General features: G+C 66.2%; 1 protein-coding gene across 1 annotated transcript; it reads right to left on the reverse strand.

Moving 5' to 3' along the window:
- Nucleotides 1–558: 558 nt before the first annotated feature.
- Nucleotides 559–9157, reverse strand: CRYBG2 (crystallin beta-gamma domain containing 2). Its single transcript, XM_042780010.1, has 19 exons — nt 7184–9157; nt 6258–6305; nt 6059–6177; nt 5620–5797; nt 5400–5539; nt 5195–5321; nt 4886–4921; nt 4674–4801; nt 4371–4497; nt 3952–4094; nt 3746–3872; nt 3625–3657; nt 3417–3529; nt 3175–3304; nt 2310–2449; nt 2102–2225; nt 1233–1391; nt 765–924; nt 559–647 (listed from the first exon to the last, which is right to left on the reverse strand). The coding sequence occupies exons 1-19, from the start codon at nt 9155–9157 to the stop codon at nt 559–561; spliced, it is 4095 nt and encodes a 1364-aa protein (XP_042635944.1).
- Nucleotides 9158–16907: the final 7750 nt, after the last annotated feature.

Below are 16907 nucleotides of genomic sequence, written 5' to 3' on the forward strand. Positions count from 1 at the left end.
CCGAGCGGAGGTCCCGCGTGCTGCGGGCTCTGCAGCGTTGAGAGGGTTTCATTTTCTTCAGCGCCCCTTCCTGCCGGGCTGATCTTAACCTCTAAGTCCCTCATGTCCTCCTAGCTGTCCTCCTGCCCGAACGGCTACTGGGGCAATGACAGACACGTACCAGACGGGCGTTTGTTGGTGGCTATTGCAGTCCCCAGCCGGCCAGACACGCCCGATGTCACCTGGGCCCCCTGGGGTGGGGGTACAAGGACAAGGACACGGACACCAACCACCCAGGCAAAGCTGATCCAGACAAGCAGGGCTGTATGTTACACACGTACATAAATACAGTTCTGAGGGAAGAAACACTTGTGGGGAGGGGCTCTGCTGCTCTCCAGAGGGTCCCACGCTGGTTGTGACCGTGGGATTCTTCACGAACGCTGTCCAGGCTCCTCAGGAGGGAGGTGGATGGAGAGGCTGGTGGTCATCCTTCACACCAGGGAGGTGCCTGGGGTGGGCTCTGAGGCTCCTGCCTGGTTTGGGCACGGTGTCCCACCCTGTCCCATGGCACTGTGCCCCTCACAGCACCTGGATGTCCCAGATCTGCGTGGGTCTCTCATCAGCCATGTCCCAAACGATGGCGTGGTCCCGGTCGTAGCTTCGGCCGCCTGCAGAGCGAGGGGAAGGTTTGGGGAGGGCAAACCCCGCTCATGATGGTGCTGAAGGGTCATGGCCAGACCCTCCTTTTTGGGGGAAAGCAGCCCTGTGCAGGGATGAGACCTCACCCTTGACGTCGAGGATCATGTCCTCGAACATCTGGCTGTGGATCCGTCCCCGGGAGTCGACGCTCCAGGTCTGCCGCGGCATCCGTGTCTCGGACCAGAGCACGGCCTTGGCGCCCTTCCCGGCCGGCCCGATGACCTGCAGGCTCATGGTGGGGGCCACCTGCGGGGACACATGGCCAGGGGACACACAGCTGTCAGCACAGCTGGTTCTGGCGTGGGATGAGCAGGAGGAGCCCTCAGTGAGACGTGGGGGTGATGAGGGGGATAAAAACTCCACAGGGAAACCAGAGGTGGCTTCACATCCCCAGGGGAGACTCAGGGAGGAGGATCACCAGATCTTTGGTGGGATTAGAGGCTGGGAAAAGCTGTTATAAACCCTGGAAGAGGGCTGTGGGGTGGGGAGTGCCCAGCAGTGCCTGCCAGGGGCTGTCCTGGTCCCCTTGGTGGCTGTCACACCTGAGCCCTGACCTGGTTTTTGATCAGCCCATCCTCGTAGTACCAGACAGAGCTGCTCTGCTCGCTCAGGCTGGAGACCACCACCCGCCCTGCCTTCATGTCCTCCACATCGTCAGGGACCGAGAGGAAGAGCTCCAGCTTCCTGCTCCTGACGCGGAAATAGATCCGTCTCTGCAACGACAGGGCCCTGCTGTTCGCTCCCAAAATCTCTGCAGCCCCTCCAGGAGCTCCCCTGGCTCCTGGAGCTCTGGCTTCTCCCCGTTTTCCTCCCCCAGCAGATCCCCAGGTCTCCCCAGGGCTGTGGCTGTGACCTGTCCCTCGTAGCTGCCATGGGCACGGCTGGGATGCCATGGATTTTACGAGGCCCACAGGGAGCGTTTCACCACCAAGGCGGCCACTCCCAGGGTGGGGGACAGGAATCTGGGGTGGCAGGGCCGAGCTGGTGGCATTTTCTGTGTCAGAGCTGGTGGCACTTTCTATGTCAGAGCTGGTGGCACCTTCTGTGTTAGAGCTGGTGGCACTTTCTGTGTCAGAGCTGGTGGCACCTTCTGTGTCAGAACTGGTGGCACCTTCTGTGTCAGAGCTGGTGGCACTTTTTGTGTCAGAGCTGGTGGCACTTTCTGTGTCAGAGCTGGTGGCACCTTCTGTGTCAGAGCTGGTGGCACTTTCTATGTCAGAGCTGGTGGCACTTTCTGTATCAGAGCTGGTGGCACTTTCTATGTCAGAGCTGGTGGCACTTTCTGTGTCGGAGCTGCTGCTCCCCAGCTCCCCCAGCCCACCCGAGCAGCTCTGTCTCCATGTCAGCCCCGTGCCCCACGAGGGGTTTTGGGTTCCCCCCGGCGGGTGGCAGCGCCCTGTCCCCTCCCGAAGGTGACACTGACCTGGCGGATGGGGTAGAGGGACCCCACGTGCTGCAGCCCGCTGTAGGTCAGCCAGTTGGTGATCTCGGTGCAGTCCAGCAGCCACTGCCGCCCGCGGAAGTCGCCGTGCTCGCACAGCACCCAGCTTGGGGACAGGATGGCACGGCACAGGTCACCCCGGGCTGGCAGGGGACACCCACAGGGCGCCAGGGCACCGGGGCTCACTTACATCCCTCCTTTGACCCGCACGGACAGCACGTGGTTGTTGAAACCCTCGGCCTGGAGGCTCCGCACCTCGGAGTTGAGCTCGATCTCCTTCCCCTCGAAACACTCCAGCCCGTGCAGGAAGATGGAGGGCTCGGAGAAAAACTGGGATTGGGGGCAAGGGGCAGGAGTGAGGGCTCCAGGGGTGGGGAGCCAGAACTGGGGGTGCCCCTGAGAGGGGAAAATCAGGGGAAGGGGAAGGGGAAGGGGAAGGGGAAAGGGAAAGGGGAAAGGGGAAGGGGAAGGGGAAAGGGGAAGGGGAAAGGGGAAGGGGAAAATCAGGGGAAGGGGAAGGGGAAGGGGAAAATCAGGGGAAGGGGAAAGGGAAGGGGGAAGGGGGAAGGGGGAAGGGGAAGGGGAAGGGGAAGGGGAAAATCAGGGGAAGGGGAAGGGGAAGGGGAAGGGGAAGGGGAAGGGGAAGGGGAAGGGGAAGGGGAAGGGGAAGGGGAAGGGGAAGGGGAAGGGGAAGGGGAAAATCAGGGGAAGGAGAAGGGGAAGGGGAAGGGGAAGGGGAAGGGGAAAATCAGGGGAAGGGGAAGGGGAAGGGGAAGGGGAAGGGGAAGGGGAAGGGGAAGGGGAAAATCAGGGGAAGGGGAAAATCAGGGGAAGGGGAAGGGGAAAATCAGGGGAAGGGGAAGGGGAAAATCAGGGGAAGGGGAAGGGGAAGGGGAAGGGGAAGGGGAAGGGGAAGGGGAAGGGGAAGGGGAAAATCAGGGGAAGGGGAAGGGGAAGGGGAAGGGGAAGGGGAAGGGGAAAATCAGGGGAAGGGGAAGGGGAAGGGGAAAATCAGGGGAAGGGGAAGGGGAAGGAGAAGGGGAAGGGGAAGTCACCAGTGGAACTTTCTTCAAGGAGCGGATAGCGGTGGAGCAGAGGCAGCCCATGGCGCTGAGCGTGGGGTACTCGCCCTCGGACAGCACGTGCTGCTCCCCGGCAAAGTCCTGCCCGTCGAACAGGATCCAGCTGGTGGGGAGGAGCATTCCCAGGCTGACAGAGCCATCACAGCAGGCATCCATCCCTCCTGTGACCCACAGCCCTCCCTGTCCCCATCCCTCATGGCCCCAGCACACCCCACCTGCCCCCTCGGACTCTGCAGGAGCGTGGGACGAAGGCTTCGGGCAGAGCCTCCTGGTCCTCCTCAAAGGCAACGTGATCCCCCAGGAAGTCAGGCTCTGAGAAAAGCAGGATCTGGGGAGGGGGAGCAGAGGGGCTCGGTGAGGGGGCAAAGCATCCCCACAACCCCAGGAGGGGCCGTGTCCCCCTCCCCATCCCGCAGCCCTGACCTTGGAGACGAAGTGCAGGTTGTGTTCCCTGACCTGGAAGCAAGCAGAGCGGGGCTGGTGGGTGTCTGGCCGTGACCCCCAGCAGCCCAGGGGGTGCCATGAGGAGGGGGTGTCCCCTCACCTGCAGGATGGGCTGTGCTGAGCAGATGTGGCAGTCGGTGGCCCCCCAGTCCTCGCAGTTGCGGTACACACCCTTCTCCAGGATGTACTGCTCTCCGGAGTAGTTGGGGCCCTCGTAGGCCACCCACCTGTGGGGAGGAGGTGAGTGCTGGCTCATTCCCCTCCCAGGGGTCCCCCTGGGCCCCCCTGCCCCATCCCCACGCTCACACTCCGCTCAGCACGTGGATGGACTGGGTGACGCTGCCGTAGCCGGCCAGCTGCGTGTCGGGGAGCGCCTCGCTCAGCTCCACGCTCGGGCCCTCCTCGAAGTCCATGGCCTCAAACAGCACCAGTGCTGGGTCAGAGAAGTCCTGTGGGGAGAAGGAGCCCCCCCAGAGCCCCATGGTGTGTCAGGGGAAGGAGCTGCAGGCTGGGCACACACACAGAGCCAAGCTCCTGCCTGGCCTCAGGCACCCAGGGAGGGTGGGAGCAGCTCCCAAACCTTGGCTGGGTGAGTTTGGGGGGTCTCAGCCATGCCTGACACGGGCAGGGAAGGCTCCCTTTGGGGCTGAGGATGGGGTGAGGGTGCCAGGCTCTCTCTGCCCACACCAAATCCATTCCCAAGCCATTCCCATCCCCACTCTCACCGTCCGGATCAGCCGCAGGGACACCAGCTCCTGGCTGTAGCCGCCCCACTGCCTCCAGTCCTGGTACTCCCCTTCCTCCAGCAGGTACTGGTGGCCACGGAAACCTTCCTTCTCGTAGCCAACCCAGCTGTGGCACAGGCAGACACGGGCAGTGAGCACTCCAGAGGGTTTCCACGTGCTGGGGCACAGGGACGCCATCCACACCCTCCCTCCCAAGTGACCACAGCCCTTTCCAGGGGTGTCCATCACCTTCCCAGGCTGTTCCAGCCGGGATTCCAGCCCTGCCCTCCCCGTGCCACTCACCAGCCACCCAGGACACGCAGGGAGCCCACGGTGGGCAGCGCTGGCTCGGGCAGGCGCTTCAGGTCGTAGATGTCTCTGCTGATGGTGAAGCTGCGGCCCTGGAAAGCTGCAGCCTCATAGATCAGCACCTGGGGATGGATGAGAGGTGAAAAAGGTGAGGAAGGTGAGGTGAGAATGGTCCCACAGCCGTCCCAGCCCATCCCAGAGCTCACCTGTGGCTCACCAGGTCTCTCCACAACAGGGCAGCCCTGGAAGGAGAAGGAGCCCCAGTGAGGCTGTGGTGGCAGGAGGGGACATCACAGGGACATCTGCTGCCACCCTTTAAAGCCTGAGCTGGTTTTTGGGTCATTTTCATTCAAGAAGTTCTTTTGAAGCTTTCCCTCACCCCTAACCCACAGGAGCACTTTCCAAAGCCACGCTTGCCCTGTTTCCACACCTTGATCTCACCGAGGGCAACCAGGAGCTGCCAGAACTCACTCACAGCTGGACACAGCCCCCACATCCCTGGAACCAGCACTCACCAGCCTGATGGGATGCATGGAGCAGATGGATGGGTCCTTGGCTCCCCAAGCCTTTAAATTGGGGTACCCGCCCGGCTCCAGCACGTAGGGATCATCATCAAAGAAAGGCTTGGAGTAAAGCAGCCACCTGGGGAACGGGGGGAAGCGTCAGCCCCTGCTCCATCCGTGCTGGAGCCCACCCTGCAGCCCCCCCGGCCCCGCTCACAGGCCCGAGTGGACGATGATGGAGGCGGCGGCCAGCGCCTGTCCCCGCTGCCGGGTGTCCTCGGCCGAGCCGCTGAACCTGAGCCGGGCGCCTTCGCCGTTCTCCTCCGCGAACAGGCTGATCTCGGGGGTGCGGTAATCCTGCGGGAACAGCAGCGTTCGGGGCTCCGGCACCTCCGCTCGGGGAGCGCCGGGGGGCTCGGGAGGGGCCCCGCACTCACCCGCACAACCCTCTTGAAGGAGCCGATGCGGAACGGGCGGCTCCCGCGGGGCTGCCCGCTGTCCCCGCTGTCCCCCTTGCTGTCCCCGTACGCCGTCCAGGGGTTGTCGATCTCCACGTCCCCCTCGGCCAGGACGCACTTGCGGCCGCGGAACCGCGGCTTCTCGTACATCACCCACCTGGGAGCGGCGTGGGGGCAAACCGGGGGGAATCGAGCGTTACCGGAGGGGAATCCAGGATTACCGAGGGGAATCCAGCGTTACCCGCAGCCCTGCGGCCGCCCCCGGGGCACGGCGTGGCTGGGGATGCGCTGCCACCGCCGCGGTAATTAGCGCTTGGCAGGACGGTCACTCCCGAGCGCCGGGCTGTGACATCCCCGGCACGGGCAGAGCTCCAGCCCCAGCCAAGCGCGTCCCCGGTGTCCCCTCCGCTGTCCCTACCCGCCTCGGATGACTCGGATGGAGATGGTGTGAGAGAGCTCCCAGGACGTGGCGTCGGGGATGTCGTCCCAGATCTCCCGTTTCTGCCCCGCGAAGCCGGCGTCGGAGTAGAGGATGATCTGGGAAGGGGTAACAAGGAGGGAAAGTGCTGTGACACCGCGCCAGCCAGCCCCGCCCGGCCCCAGCCCCCTCCCTGTACCTTGCCAGGTCTTGTGTTGATCTTCTCCAAGCCCTCCTTATCCTCCTGCTGTGAAGGGGAGAGGGGACGGGCGGGTGAGGAGCACAGAGGGACATCGGCTGCTGCAGCCATCGCAGCGTCTGGCGCCTGCCCGGCCCTCCCACCGCCCCGAGCAGCCACACCTCGAGCATTCCTGCACGGCTGGGGATCAGCCTCCCGCCTGCCCCCGACCCTCCCGGCACCTGCCCGGGACCCTCCCAGCAGCCGTGGTGGCACCCTCCCATCCCTTGACCTCGTATCCACCCATCCCAGTGTCCTCCCATCACCTATCCCAGTATCCTCCCATCACCCATCCCAGTGTCCTCCCATCACCCATCCCAGCATCCTCCCATCACCCATCCCAGTATCCTCCCATCACCCATCCCAGTATCCTCCCATCACCCATCCCAGTATCCTCCCATCACCCATCCCAGTGCCCTCCCATCACCCATCCCAGCATTCTCCCATCACCTATCCCAGTTTCCTCCCATCACCTATCCCAGTATCCTCCCATCACTTTTCCCAGTATCCTCCCATCACCCATCCCAGTGTCCTCCCATCACCTATCCCAGTGCCCTCCCATCACCCATCCCAGTGTCCTCCCATCACCCATCCCAGCATCCTCCCATCACCCATCCCAGTATCCTCCCATCACCCATCCCAGTATCCTCCCATCACCCATCCCAGCATCCTCCCATCACCCATCCCAGTTTCCGCCCACTACCCATCCCAGTGCCCTCCCATCACTTTTCCCAGTACCTGCACTTTCACCCCGTGGCCTCTCTGACGGGAAGCACAAACCGAGTGTTGGGAAGAGGGAAGGAAGCTCCAGGGTTCAGCCCCCACCCCTGTCCCACACTCCCGGGGAAGGAGAGCACTCCCCAGGGCGCCGTGCCGGATTCACTCACCAGGACGTGGTCCAGGCTCAGGGTCACGGTGCTCTCTGGCTCCTCGGTGACAGGAGGGACAGAGCCAGAGCTCAGAGCTTCCAGCACGGCCATCTCGGGGGCAGAATGGCCACCAGGGCCCAGCCCGTTGTGGCCCCCGAGGCAGGGTGGGTCTGTGGCCCCGTTGCTGTCGGGCAGCTCGAGCAGGGCGGCGCCGGGGGACACGAAGCGGCTGTAGAGCACGCTGTTGTCCAGGCGGGAGTAGGGCTTGCCCTCATCGGCTCCAGCCGCTCTCTGCTCCAAAAAGTGCGAGAGCAGCGCCATGCCCTTGAGGACGTTCCCTCGGAAGAGCCCGCTCTGCTCGGCCGGGCCTCCAGCCACCAGTTTGGCTTTTTCATCTGCTCCCAGCGTCCCCAGGAGCGAGCCCCCCTCCACCCACCCCTGGCCCCCCGCGCCGTCCCTGGGCACCCCACGGAGGGTCCCCCTGGCCGCCCGCTCCTCGGGGCTCAGGTAGGGATTCTCGATCTCCTCCTCTTCCTCGGGGGGCTCCTGGGGCCGCCCCGCGGGGCCCTGGGCCAGCAGCTCCCGCAGGGCCTGGGGCAGGGACACGGGGGCTCGGGGGGCCACCCGGTCCTCGTGGATGGGGGGCAGAGCTGCACAGCGGCTCAGCGCCGAGGGCCGGGGCTGCCGCGGGGCCTTGGGCGCCTTCCTCATCTCCGAGGGCTCCATGTTCCGCAGGGTGTCCACCAACATCTCCATGTCCACCAGCAGCTCAGGGTCCTCCTCAGCCGCGTCCAGGGGGCTCTCAGCTGGGGGGTCAGGGGCTGGGGGCTCGGCGGGGGGCTCTGGGGTGTTCTCAGGTTCTTGGGCTGTGCCCTGGGGGTCTCCTGTGGTCTCATCCCCCTCCAACTCAATCTCAGCCTTTGCTGGTGCTGCTGTTTCGGATGAAGGCTCCGGACCAACGCCCGCCTCTGAGGGGGGGCTCTCGGGGGTGCTGCCAGCTCCCGGGGGGCTCTCTGTCCTCGGTGGCGTGGCTGAAATGCTGCCATCCACGTCTGCCACGCTTCCCTCACCTGCGCCAGCCGCATCAGCCTGGCCAGCGGCGCCTGCCGAGGGCCACTGCGGGGAGCTGGTCAGACTGGTTTGTGGGTCCCCGGGCCTGTCACCGGCCCCCGGACTTGCCCTCACCGGCGTGGGTTCGGCTTGTGCTGAGTCCTTCTCCTCGGGGGATACCTCGGCAGGGAGCCCAGCGGCCTCAGTGGTGCCCGGCGAGTCCTCCCTGCCCTCTGCGGCCACAGCGGAGCCGCTGCCGTCCTGCCCGGGGCTGTCCCGCCGCGGCGAGCCCGTGGTGGCCCCGCCAGCACCGTGTGTCCCATTGGGAGCTCCCCGCGGCCCCGCCGCGTCCCTGCCCGTCCGCAGCACCGTGACCTGCCTGGCCCTGGGCAGGGCGGGGACAGGACTGGGCTTGGTGGCACTCGGAGCACCGGGAGCATCCCCGGGAGCCCCCGCGGGACGCTCGGCCGGGCGGGTGGGCAGCAGGGTGCCGTGCACGTAGCTCTCCCTGTGCACGGACACCTCTCGGGGGGCACCGGCCGGGGAGGGGGAGCCGTCACCGCCGGGACCCCCCTTCCCCCGCTCGTCCTGGCGCCGGGGCCGCTGCGCCGGGGCATAGACCTGCGAGAAGATGGGGCCGTGCGCCGTGAAGTCCTTGAGGAGGCTGAGGGAGGACGAGTGCTCCCGGTGGGTCGGGGTGGAGGGGCTGGAGCCCGTTTTCTCCACGATCTCCCTCTCCCAGGCCTGCAGCAGGAGGGACACGCGGGAGGGGCTCCCGTCCCGGCCCCGAGCGCTCCCGGTGCTCTCCAGGCGCCGCGACACCAGCGAGACCTTCTGGAAGCGGGACCTGCCCTCGGGGGCACCCCCGGCTCCCTGCTTCATGCTGAGCTCCGCGCTGGAGATGAAGGCTCTGCTCTTGCCGTGCCGGAACGCCGGATCCATGCCGGGGACCCGGGCAGGGAATGCAGCGGTCCCCAAACTCCCCGCGCTGCCGGGCTCAGTCCCCGCGGCCGCCACGCTGGGGCTGGCAGAGCTGCAGGGAGAGAAAAGAGTCTTTGGGAGAGCCGAGAACAACCCCACGAGGAGCAGCCCCGGCCCCCAAAGCAGCCCTTTAAAGCCCACAGCCCTCCCTCTGATCCTGCGGGACATTTTGGGAGGATCCCGCGAGCACAGGAGGTGGATTTGGGGCTTCTCGTGCTGCTCCATCCTGGCACGTGTGGGGGCACCGTGGGTCCCTGTGCCTGTGCGGGGCTCTGTCACGCACCGGGGTGGGCTGAGGGCTGTGGCAGAGCCTGCCGGGGCGCAGGGGAGCTGGCGGGGCACAGGTGAGTGTGCTGGTGCGTGCCGTGCCCCGAGCCGCGGGATGAGTCAGGCTGCGCCGAGTCAGCAAACGCAGCAAACAAACAAGCCCAGAAAACACCAGGGAAGCTGCTCCGTGGGGGAAAGGGCCTGGCTGGGAGCGGGGTGAGCAGGACGAGGTGGAGGCCTGAGCAGCAGCATCCCTTGGCCCTTCCCTGTGGCTGCTGCAGGGTGGCATCGCTGTGGTGCCAGGGCTCGGGGCAGGGGACAGGGACACGTGTGCCATCCCTTGGGGGGATGCCAGCAGAGGAGTCCCTGTGCCTGAGTTTTATTGCTGGGTTTGGGATTGGGAAACAGCCGTGCTGGGGAGGGAGCTGAAGGTGCACCCACATCCCAGCATCTCCCAGTTAGGAGCTGCTCGGTGTCACCGCCCAGCTGTGGGGACAATGGCGGGGATTTGGGGTCAGCCCGAGGACAGGCTGACATTGAGGGCCCATCCAGGAATGGGGACACCTCCCAAGTCCCAGGGCTGCTGTCCCTGGGGGACACCTCGGAGAGGACCTCATCCTGCTCCAGCCAGCTGGGATGAACCCAGCACTGGCAGGTTGGGTTTCCCCAGTCCCTGAGGGGATCAGGGGGCTGGGGCCAGGCAGGGAAGTGCTGGGTGCAGGCAGCTGCCTGCCCCTGCTGCCAGCCCGCCGTGCACCCTCCAGATCCTGCTCTCCCCGGCCCAGCAGGTCTTTCCAGAACAGATAGGAAGAGTTTGTGTCATTTCTCCGGAAGGTGATGAGACCTCGTCTGAGACAGCCAGGACCGCTGGAGGCTGGGACCAGCCTGGGTGGGGCTGTGCAGCCACATGGGCACAGCTGGGTCCCCAGGGCCACAGCTGGGTCCCCAGGGCCACAGCTGGATCCCCAGGGTCATGGTACCAGCAGTGGAAGCGGGATGGATGCACTGGCCGTGCCCATGGCCCCAGGACAGCGCAGGGACACTGGCTCTGTGCAGCACCGGGGTGCTGGGGAGAGGTGGGACTTGCTGACTCAGCATCCTGCCTCTCACCTGGAGCTGCATTTCCAAAGAACTCCGGGTCTGTCATTCCCATCCCATCCCATCCCATCCCATCCCAGCAGATGGATCCAGTGCCAGGTGCCACCCTGGGCCCCACAGGTCCTGGGGAAGGGACCCACCCAGAGCCGTGCTCTGCCCCAGCACCCCATTTCTGTTAAATTTCTGTTAATTCCCGCTGCAGCAATGGGTCAAGGACAAGAGGACAAGGCCCTGCAGCTCCCTGGCTGCTGCTGCCGGCCATCCCCGCCTGCCCGGACGTGCCAGGCTGGATCAGCGGTGTTGCCACACTGGGGCACCCAGCACGGCTCTAATTAATTAATCCCCTTTGGCCAAGCCAAGCCAAGCCAAGCTGCTGACCTCGTTTGCTGCCTCCCATCACCCCAAAGGGTCTCCCAGCACCCAAGGCAGGGCACGAGGTGCTGTTTAATATTCAGGAGGGACAGAGGGGCCGAGGGCAGCAGCTGCCGCTGCCTTTGAGCCGGTGACCACGGATTAAGCTGAGCCTGCGGCCACGTTGGGCTGGGCTCTGTCACCGCGGGGTGAGAGCGGACCTGCCACCTTCAGGAAAGTCAGGGATCTGGGCTGGGAGGCGGCTGCACGGGCTGAGGTTCATGGGGAGGGCAGGGGAGCCCCTCTCTGCCCCGAGCCGGGTCATGGACAGCCGTGTGCCCGGCACGGAGCGGGACAGGGGTGACAGGGGAGCCCCGCTGTCCCCTCAGCAGATGTGAAGCAGCCCCAGCTCATCCTGGCCCTGCTTGGGATGCACTGTTGAGCTGAATTACAACCCCAGCAACACCCCAAATTCAGGGACTGAAAGTGAGAGGGTCAGAGCCGGGCTCAGCCCCCACATCCCATCCCCATCCGGCTCTCCCTGCCCAGCGCTGATCCCGGGACCCATCCCAGCATCTGCCAAGCCCAGCTCGGGTCCAGGCACCGGGCAGGGCCCATGGGTGCAGCGGGACGGGAGCAGCGGTGCCCGCCCCCCGCAGCAGGACCGAACCCGTTCCGAGCCAACCGGGTCCAGCCGGGCCGGGCCGGGCAGTGCCCTGTGCCGGGAACCCCTCCCTGCACCCCCGTACCTGCCGGCCGAGGGTCCCACCGTGCCGTGCCGTGCCGTGCCGAGCCGTGCCGTGCCGTGCCGTGCCGTGCCGGCCGTGCTGTGCCGAGCCGTGCCGTGCCGAGCCGTGCCGTGCCGGCCGTGCCGAGCGGGCTCGCGGTGCTGCTCTCTGCACACCGCAGAGCTGGGCGGACCGGCAGAGTCACCCGGAGCACCCAGCCCTGAGCACCCAGCCCTGGCGCAGCGGAGGTTTGGCATTCCTCAGGTGCTGACAGCCGGGGAGCCGGTCAGGCTGGTTCCAGACCCGGCTCCCCCGTTTGCTCCGACTCAGCAGCGCCGGGAGGGAGCCCGGCCGGCCTGGGTGGCTCCGGACCCCACCGCACCTTCATCCCACCGCCCACCCCAGGGAAGGGCTGTGGGAACCTCGGGTGGGACATCAGGGACCGCTTTTGTCCCCGCACCCGCAGCCAGCACGGTGCTCCCAGCACGGGCCGGGCCGTGGGGCTGGCAGGGTCCCAGTGGGGTGTGGGGAGGGACTGGGGGGTCCCCAGGGCTGGGACAACTTCCCGGGGGTCCCTTGTGGAGCCCCCAGCACTGTGGGGTTCCGAATGCGGGGAGATCTCGCAGGTCTCGGGGTCGGGGCTCTCCAGGGCCTTCACACGGGCTTGGGGAGGGAGGGGACATCGCAGTAGCCCTGGGCCACCGCGGGACACTGACCCCGAGGCTCAGGGCCCCATCCGGGCAGGGCTGGGAGCGCAGCAGGGCCGGCACCGCCCGTGTCCTCACCCTGCCCCTCCCGCTCCGCCCCAGCCCGCGGGTGCCCGCTGCGGTGCCAGCCCCAGCCCGGGGCCACCACTCCCGGCTGCTGGCCCAGCCCAGGAGCCTCCCCGGCCACCGCCAGCCCGGCGCAGGTGGCCGCAGTTCGGCTCTGCCTGGGGTGCCCAGGGCCATCCAGCTCTGGGTGACACCGCTCACGTGCTGGGGAAACTGAGGCAGGGCCGAGCTCCCTCTGCGGGTTTTGGCAGGTCCTCTGTCCCCTCCCCTGCCCTTCACCGGGTCCCCAGGGTGGCTGAGCATCCACCCGGGGACTGACTGCGGGTCGCTGTGGCTCGGGCACTGGAGCGGGATGTGTCCCCTGCATCCCCCCGGGCTCGCAGGAGCGGCAGCGCTGGGGTCCAGGAGGGTCCGGCCCGGCCCGGCTGGGTGCTGGGGGTGTCACTGGGTGTCACTGGGTGTCACTGGGTGTCACTGGGTGCTGGGGGTGTCACTGGGTGTCACTGGGTGTCACTGGGTGTCACTGGGTGTCACAGGGTGCTGGGGGTGCCACTGGGTGTCACTGGGTGTCACAGGGTGTCACTGGGTGCTGGGGGGTGTCACTGGGTGTCACTGGGTGTCACAGGGTGCTGGGGGTGTCACAGGGTGTCACAGGGTGCTGGGGGGTGTCACTGGGTGTCACAGGGTGTCACTGGGTGTCACAGGGTGCTAGGGGGGTGTCACTGGGTGCTGGGGGGTGTCACTGGGTGTCACAGGGTGTCACTGGGTGTCACTGGGTGTCACAGGGTGCTAGGGGGGTGTCACTGGGTGCTGGGGGCTGTCACTAGGTGTCACAGGGTGTCACTAGGTGTCACTGGGTGTCACAGGGTGTCACTGGGTGCTGGCGGGTGTCACTGGGTGTCACTGGGTGTCACTGGGTGTCACAGGGTGCTGGGGGCTGTCACTGGGTGTCACTGGGTGCTGGGGGCTGTCACTGGGTGTCACTGGGTGTCACTGGGTGTCACTGGGCGCGTTCAGCGTGTGCCAGGGTGTCCGAGCCGAGCCAGCCCCGCACCGCCCGCGCTGGCCGGGTGTGTGAGCGCTGGGGACGGTCCCCCCACGGCAAACCAGTTCTCCTGGCACCGGAGAAACTGGAGGGACACCGGGGCGAGCCTGGGCTTTGAGTCACTGTGTGCAAAGGGAGGGACACGCACGGGGCGCGCTGGGGACGGGCGGGGTCGGGTTCGGGCTCAGCCGCGCTCCCGGCAGGGACACGGACCCGAGGGAAGTGGAAAAGGAAAAGGACACCCCCATGAGCCCTTTCCCTGCCCTGGGGGAGCAGGGGGAGCCTCTCCCCGTTCCCAGCGGGACCTGCAGGGCTCTGCTCCGGCCACACCTGCCCTGAGTCTCCGGGTCCCAGCCCTGGGGCGGGGGCTGAGCCGGGGCAATCATTGCTGCTGTTTGATGGGCTCTGGATGGATCAGCCAGCTCAGCTCCCTTGGGGTCTCCCCGGCCAGGACTGTGAGGGGGGGTCTCCAGCACCCCAAGAAGATGAGGATCCTGTTTGCCAAGCCACCGGGAGGAGGAGGAATTTGCAGGACAGGCTGGAGCTTTGGGAGGTGAGATTCAGCTGCTGGAGGAGAGGCTCTGCCTTTCCTCAATATCCTGCTGTGCCCTCCTGGCTCCCCCGAGCCGATTTTTCACCCCGGGTTTGCTGTCAGGGGAGTGAGGTTTGATCAGGGGTGGGGGGATTTGAGGGGCAAGGGCAGAGTTGTGAGCTCTGGTCTGAGTGGAGGGCTCTGCAGCCTCCAAGGAAAATCCTTCAGCCATCGATCCCCCTTTATCAGGGAGCAGGAATATGTATGGGCTGAGATCCTGATCAATGCCCGCTCTGCAGCCGATCGATCAGCTGCTGCCCCAGGGCTTTGATCAAACGGAGCTGCCGAATTTGGGCACAGCCCATCACTCCGGGGACAGGACTGTCTGTCCAGCTCTGCCCTCCCTCCCTATGGCACCCTGCAGGGTCCCCTCAGGAACATCCCTTGGTGGGTGCCAATGACCCAGGGAGCCCCGTTTGGGATGGAGCAGGGTGGCCACGCTCCCTGCCCAGAGCTGGGGCACCCACAAACCCCCGGAGAGTGTTTTTGGGGTGTTGGGAAGGTGCTGCCTGGTTAGAGCACCCTCAGATCACCCTTGTGCCACCCCCAGCCCGTGTCCCCAGCACTGGGAGCATCCCTCAATCCCGGCTGGGGCTGTGGGGCGAGCAGGGGGTGTGGGGGGGCCACTGAGGGGGAGGGGCAGCTCCGTGGCCTCCTTTATTGATTGTTCATAGCCAAAGGTCAGCGGGAGCGTGGCAGGGTGGGGAGGAGGGCAGAGGGGTGTGAGGGGCTCGCTGCCAGCCCTGGGGCTGTGCCACGGGGGGCGAGTGCCAGCCTGAGGCAGGGCAGGGTGGGGGCCCAGCGTGGGCTCCCTTTGCACAGGCTCCCCCTCGTGCCTCAGTTTCCCCAGCAGCAGAGGGGCTGGCAGGGCTGGGCAGTGGCCACCAGCGTGCTGGGCTGGGTGAGTGGGCAAGGAGGGGTTGGGGGCTGGAGGGAGGGTCTGTGCCCACAGGAGGGGTGCAGGGGGGCTCGGCCAGGGTTGGAGGAGCTTTGTGCAGCCGGGGGGGCTGTGCCTGTGGGGTGGGCAGGGACAGGGATCAGTTTTCCTGGGCAGGAGCTCTGGAGCAGGTCGGTGGTGACAGTGACAGCGCTGGGAGGTGGCGCTGGAACCTCAAACATCATTTTCCACAGCTCTTCAGTCCCCAGGACCGCGGAGGGGCTCGCAGCACCGCGGGGACGTGGTGCCAGCTCTGCCAGGGCTGTGACCCGGGTGCCCGGGTGTGCTGCCCGTGCCCAGGGCTCGTCCTGCCGGGCCAGGGCTGGGTGGAGCCCCGGGGCAGCTCCGCGGGTCCAGGGACAGCCCTGGGCTCACAGAGCTGCCGCCCTCGCCCCGGCCGTGCCGAGGGGAAGATTTACAGGCTGTCAGAGCCGGGGCCAGAGGTCAGCAGGGGTCAGAAAGTCCATTTCAGTGAGGTCACTGTCCACTTCTTTCAATCTAATGAAGCCATTATTTGTGAAAGCGGCCGCTTTGCCGGCTCTTCCCTTGAAGCCGAGCAGGGCACAGGGGCTGGCTCTGAAAGAACAGGAAGGAGTCCCCTTCCCTTTCGCATTTGCCATTCAACAGGCCCCGAAAACAAACACAGCACACACAGAAATACGGCACAGGCTGCGGCTGGGATGCAAAGGGAAGGGGCTGGAAGTGCCGCGCTCGGGGATGTGGCTGTGACGTGCGGGGAAGTCACCGAGGATGGGCAGAGATCGGGGGTGCTGAGGAAGTCGCTGCTGGCTGTAAATAGTCACAGGAAAATGCCTCTGGGGCTGCTGGTCACTCCTGGCCGGAGGAAGGGGCTGGAGCAGGGTGGGGATCGCTTTCTGAAGGATTCCTTGTGGACACAGCAAGAGCTCGATCCTCAGCACATCCTTCCCCGTGCCCTCACAGCTCTGCAGGCTGTGCCCTCCCCAAACCCCGAGGGAAACGGGGAAAACCGGGAAGGGAAAGGGATGAGTGGAGAGGACTAGAGCTGTATGGAGAGCGGGTTATTTTCTCCTTTCTTGCCTCAGTTATCCCGCAGCCGAGAGGAAAACGAGGATGAGCGTGCAGCCCTTGCAGCCAGGAGAGGGGGCCAGACGCGCTCGGGATGATCCCGGATCGCCACCGGGACCTGTGAGTGATGGCAGAGAGGGGAGCGTGGGCACGGACACACCGTGGTTTCCTTCCTGCCCCGGCCCGGCCCGGCCCGGGGGTTCTGTGGCTGCCGGAGCCTGGCCAGGGATGGGAGTGGGGATCTCATAGGAAACACTGACCAGAGCCTTCCCCCGTTCTGTGCTGCTCCTTGGCTTTGGGAACCGGCTCAGGACTGACCGTGAGAGGCCGCTGGGGTTCCCTGTCCAGCCCGTTGAGAGCAGCGGGAGGTGAGGGGACACCGTGTGACCTCGCGTGTGGCACCTCCCGCTCCTGCTGTGTCCCGTGGGACGCGGATTCACCTGCGGGGAGGGACAGAGCCCTGGAGGCTGGGGAGCCCCCGGCAGCTCACCCACAGGGAGCCTTTACAGGGAAAACCATCCTCTTCCTCCTCCTCTTCCCCTTCTTCCTCCTCCTCCTCCTCCTTTGCCGTCCGTCAGTGGGGGGGGGTTCCAGCGGGGCTGCGGGGAAGGGACAACGAGGAGTCCCCGGGTGTGCGGAGCAGGAGGAGGAGGAAGAGGAAGAGCGGGAGGAGGAAGAGGAAGATCAGGAGGAGGAAGGGCCCGGCCAGGACCATGGCCAGCGGCAGCGGTTCAGCACCAGGGCCAGCGGCAGCGGCCCCGCGGGCGGCCGGGCCCTCCACGCGGGGATTCCCCACGCGGGATCTCAGCGCCAGCCCCGGCCCGGCCCGGGGGTCCCCCCGCGGTGACACCGCTGTCCCCCCGCTCCCGCTGC

The sequence above is a fragment of the Catharus ustulatus genome, chromosome 26 (genome assembly GCF_009819885.2).
Source record: "Catharus ustulatus isolate bCatUst1 chromosome 26, bCatUst1.pri.v2, whole genome shotgun sequence".
Taxonomy (NCBI): domain Eukaryota; kingdom Metazoa; phylum Chordata; class Aves; order Passeriformes; family Turdidae; genus Catharus; species Catharus ustulatus.

Coding starts and splice junctions, on each gene's coding strand:
- CRYBG2 (XM_042780010.1), bottom strand. CDS start 9,157: ATGGATCCGGCGTTCCGGCACGGCAAGAGCAGAGCCTTCATCTCCAGC. Junction 5,322..5,399: donor ATCATCGTCCACTCGGGCCT/GTGAGCGGGGCC, acceptor CCCGTTCCCCAG/GTGGCTGCTTTACTCCAAGC. Junction 3,658..3,745: donor CAGCACAGCCCATCCTGCAG/GTGAGGGGACAC, acceptor GCTTGCTTCCAG/GTCAGGGAACACAACCTGCA.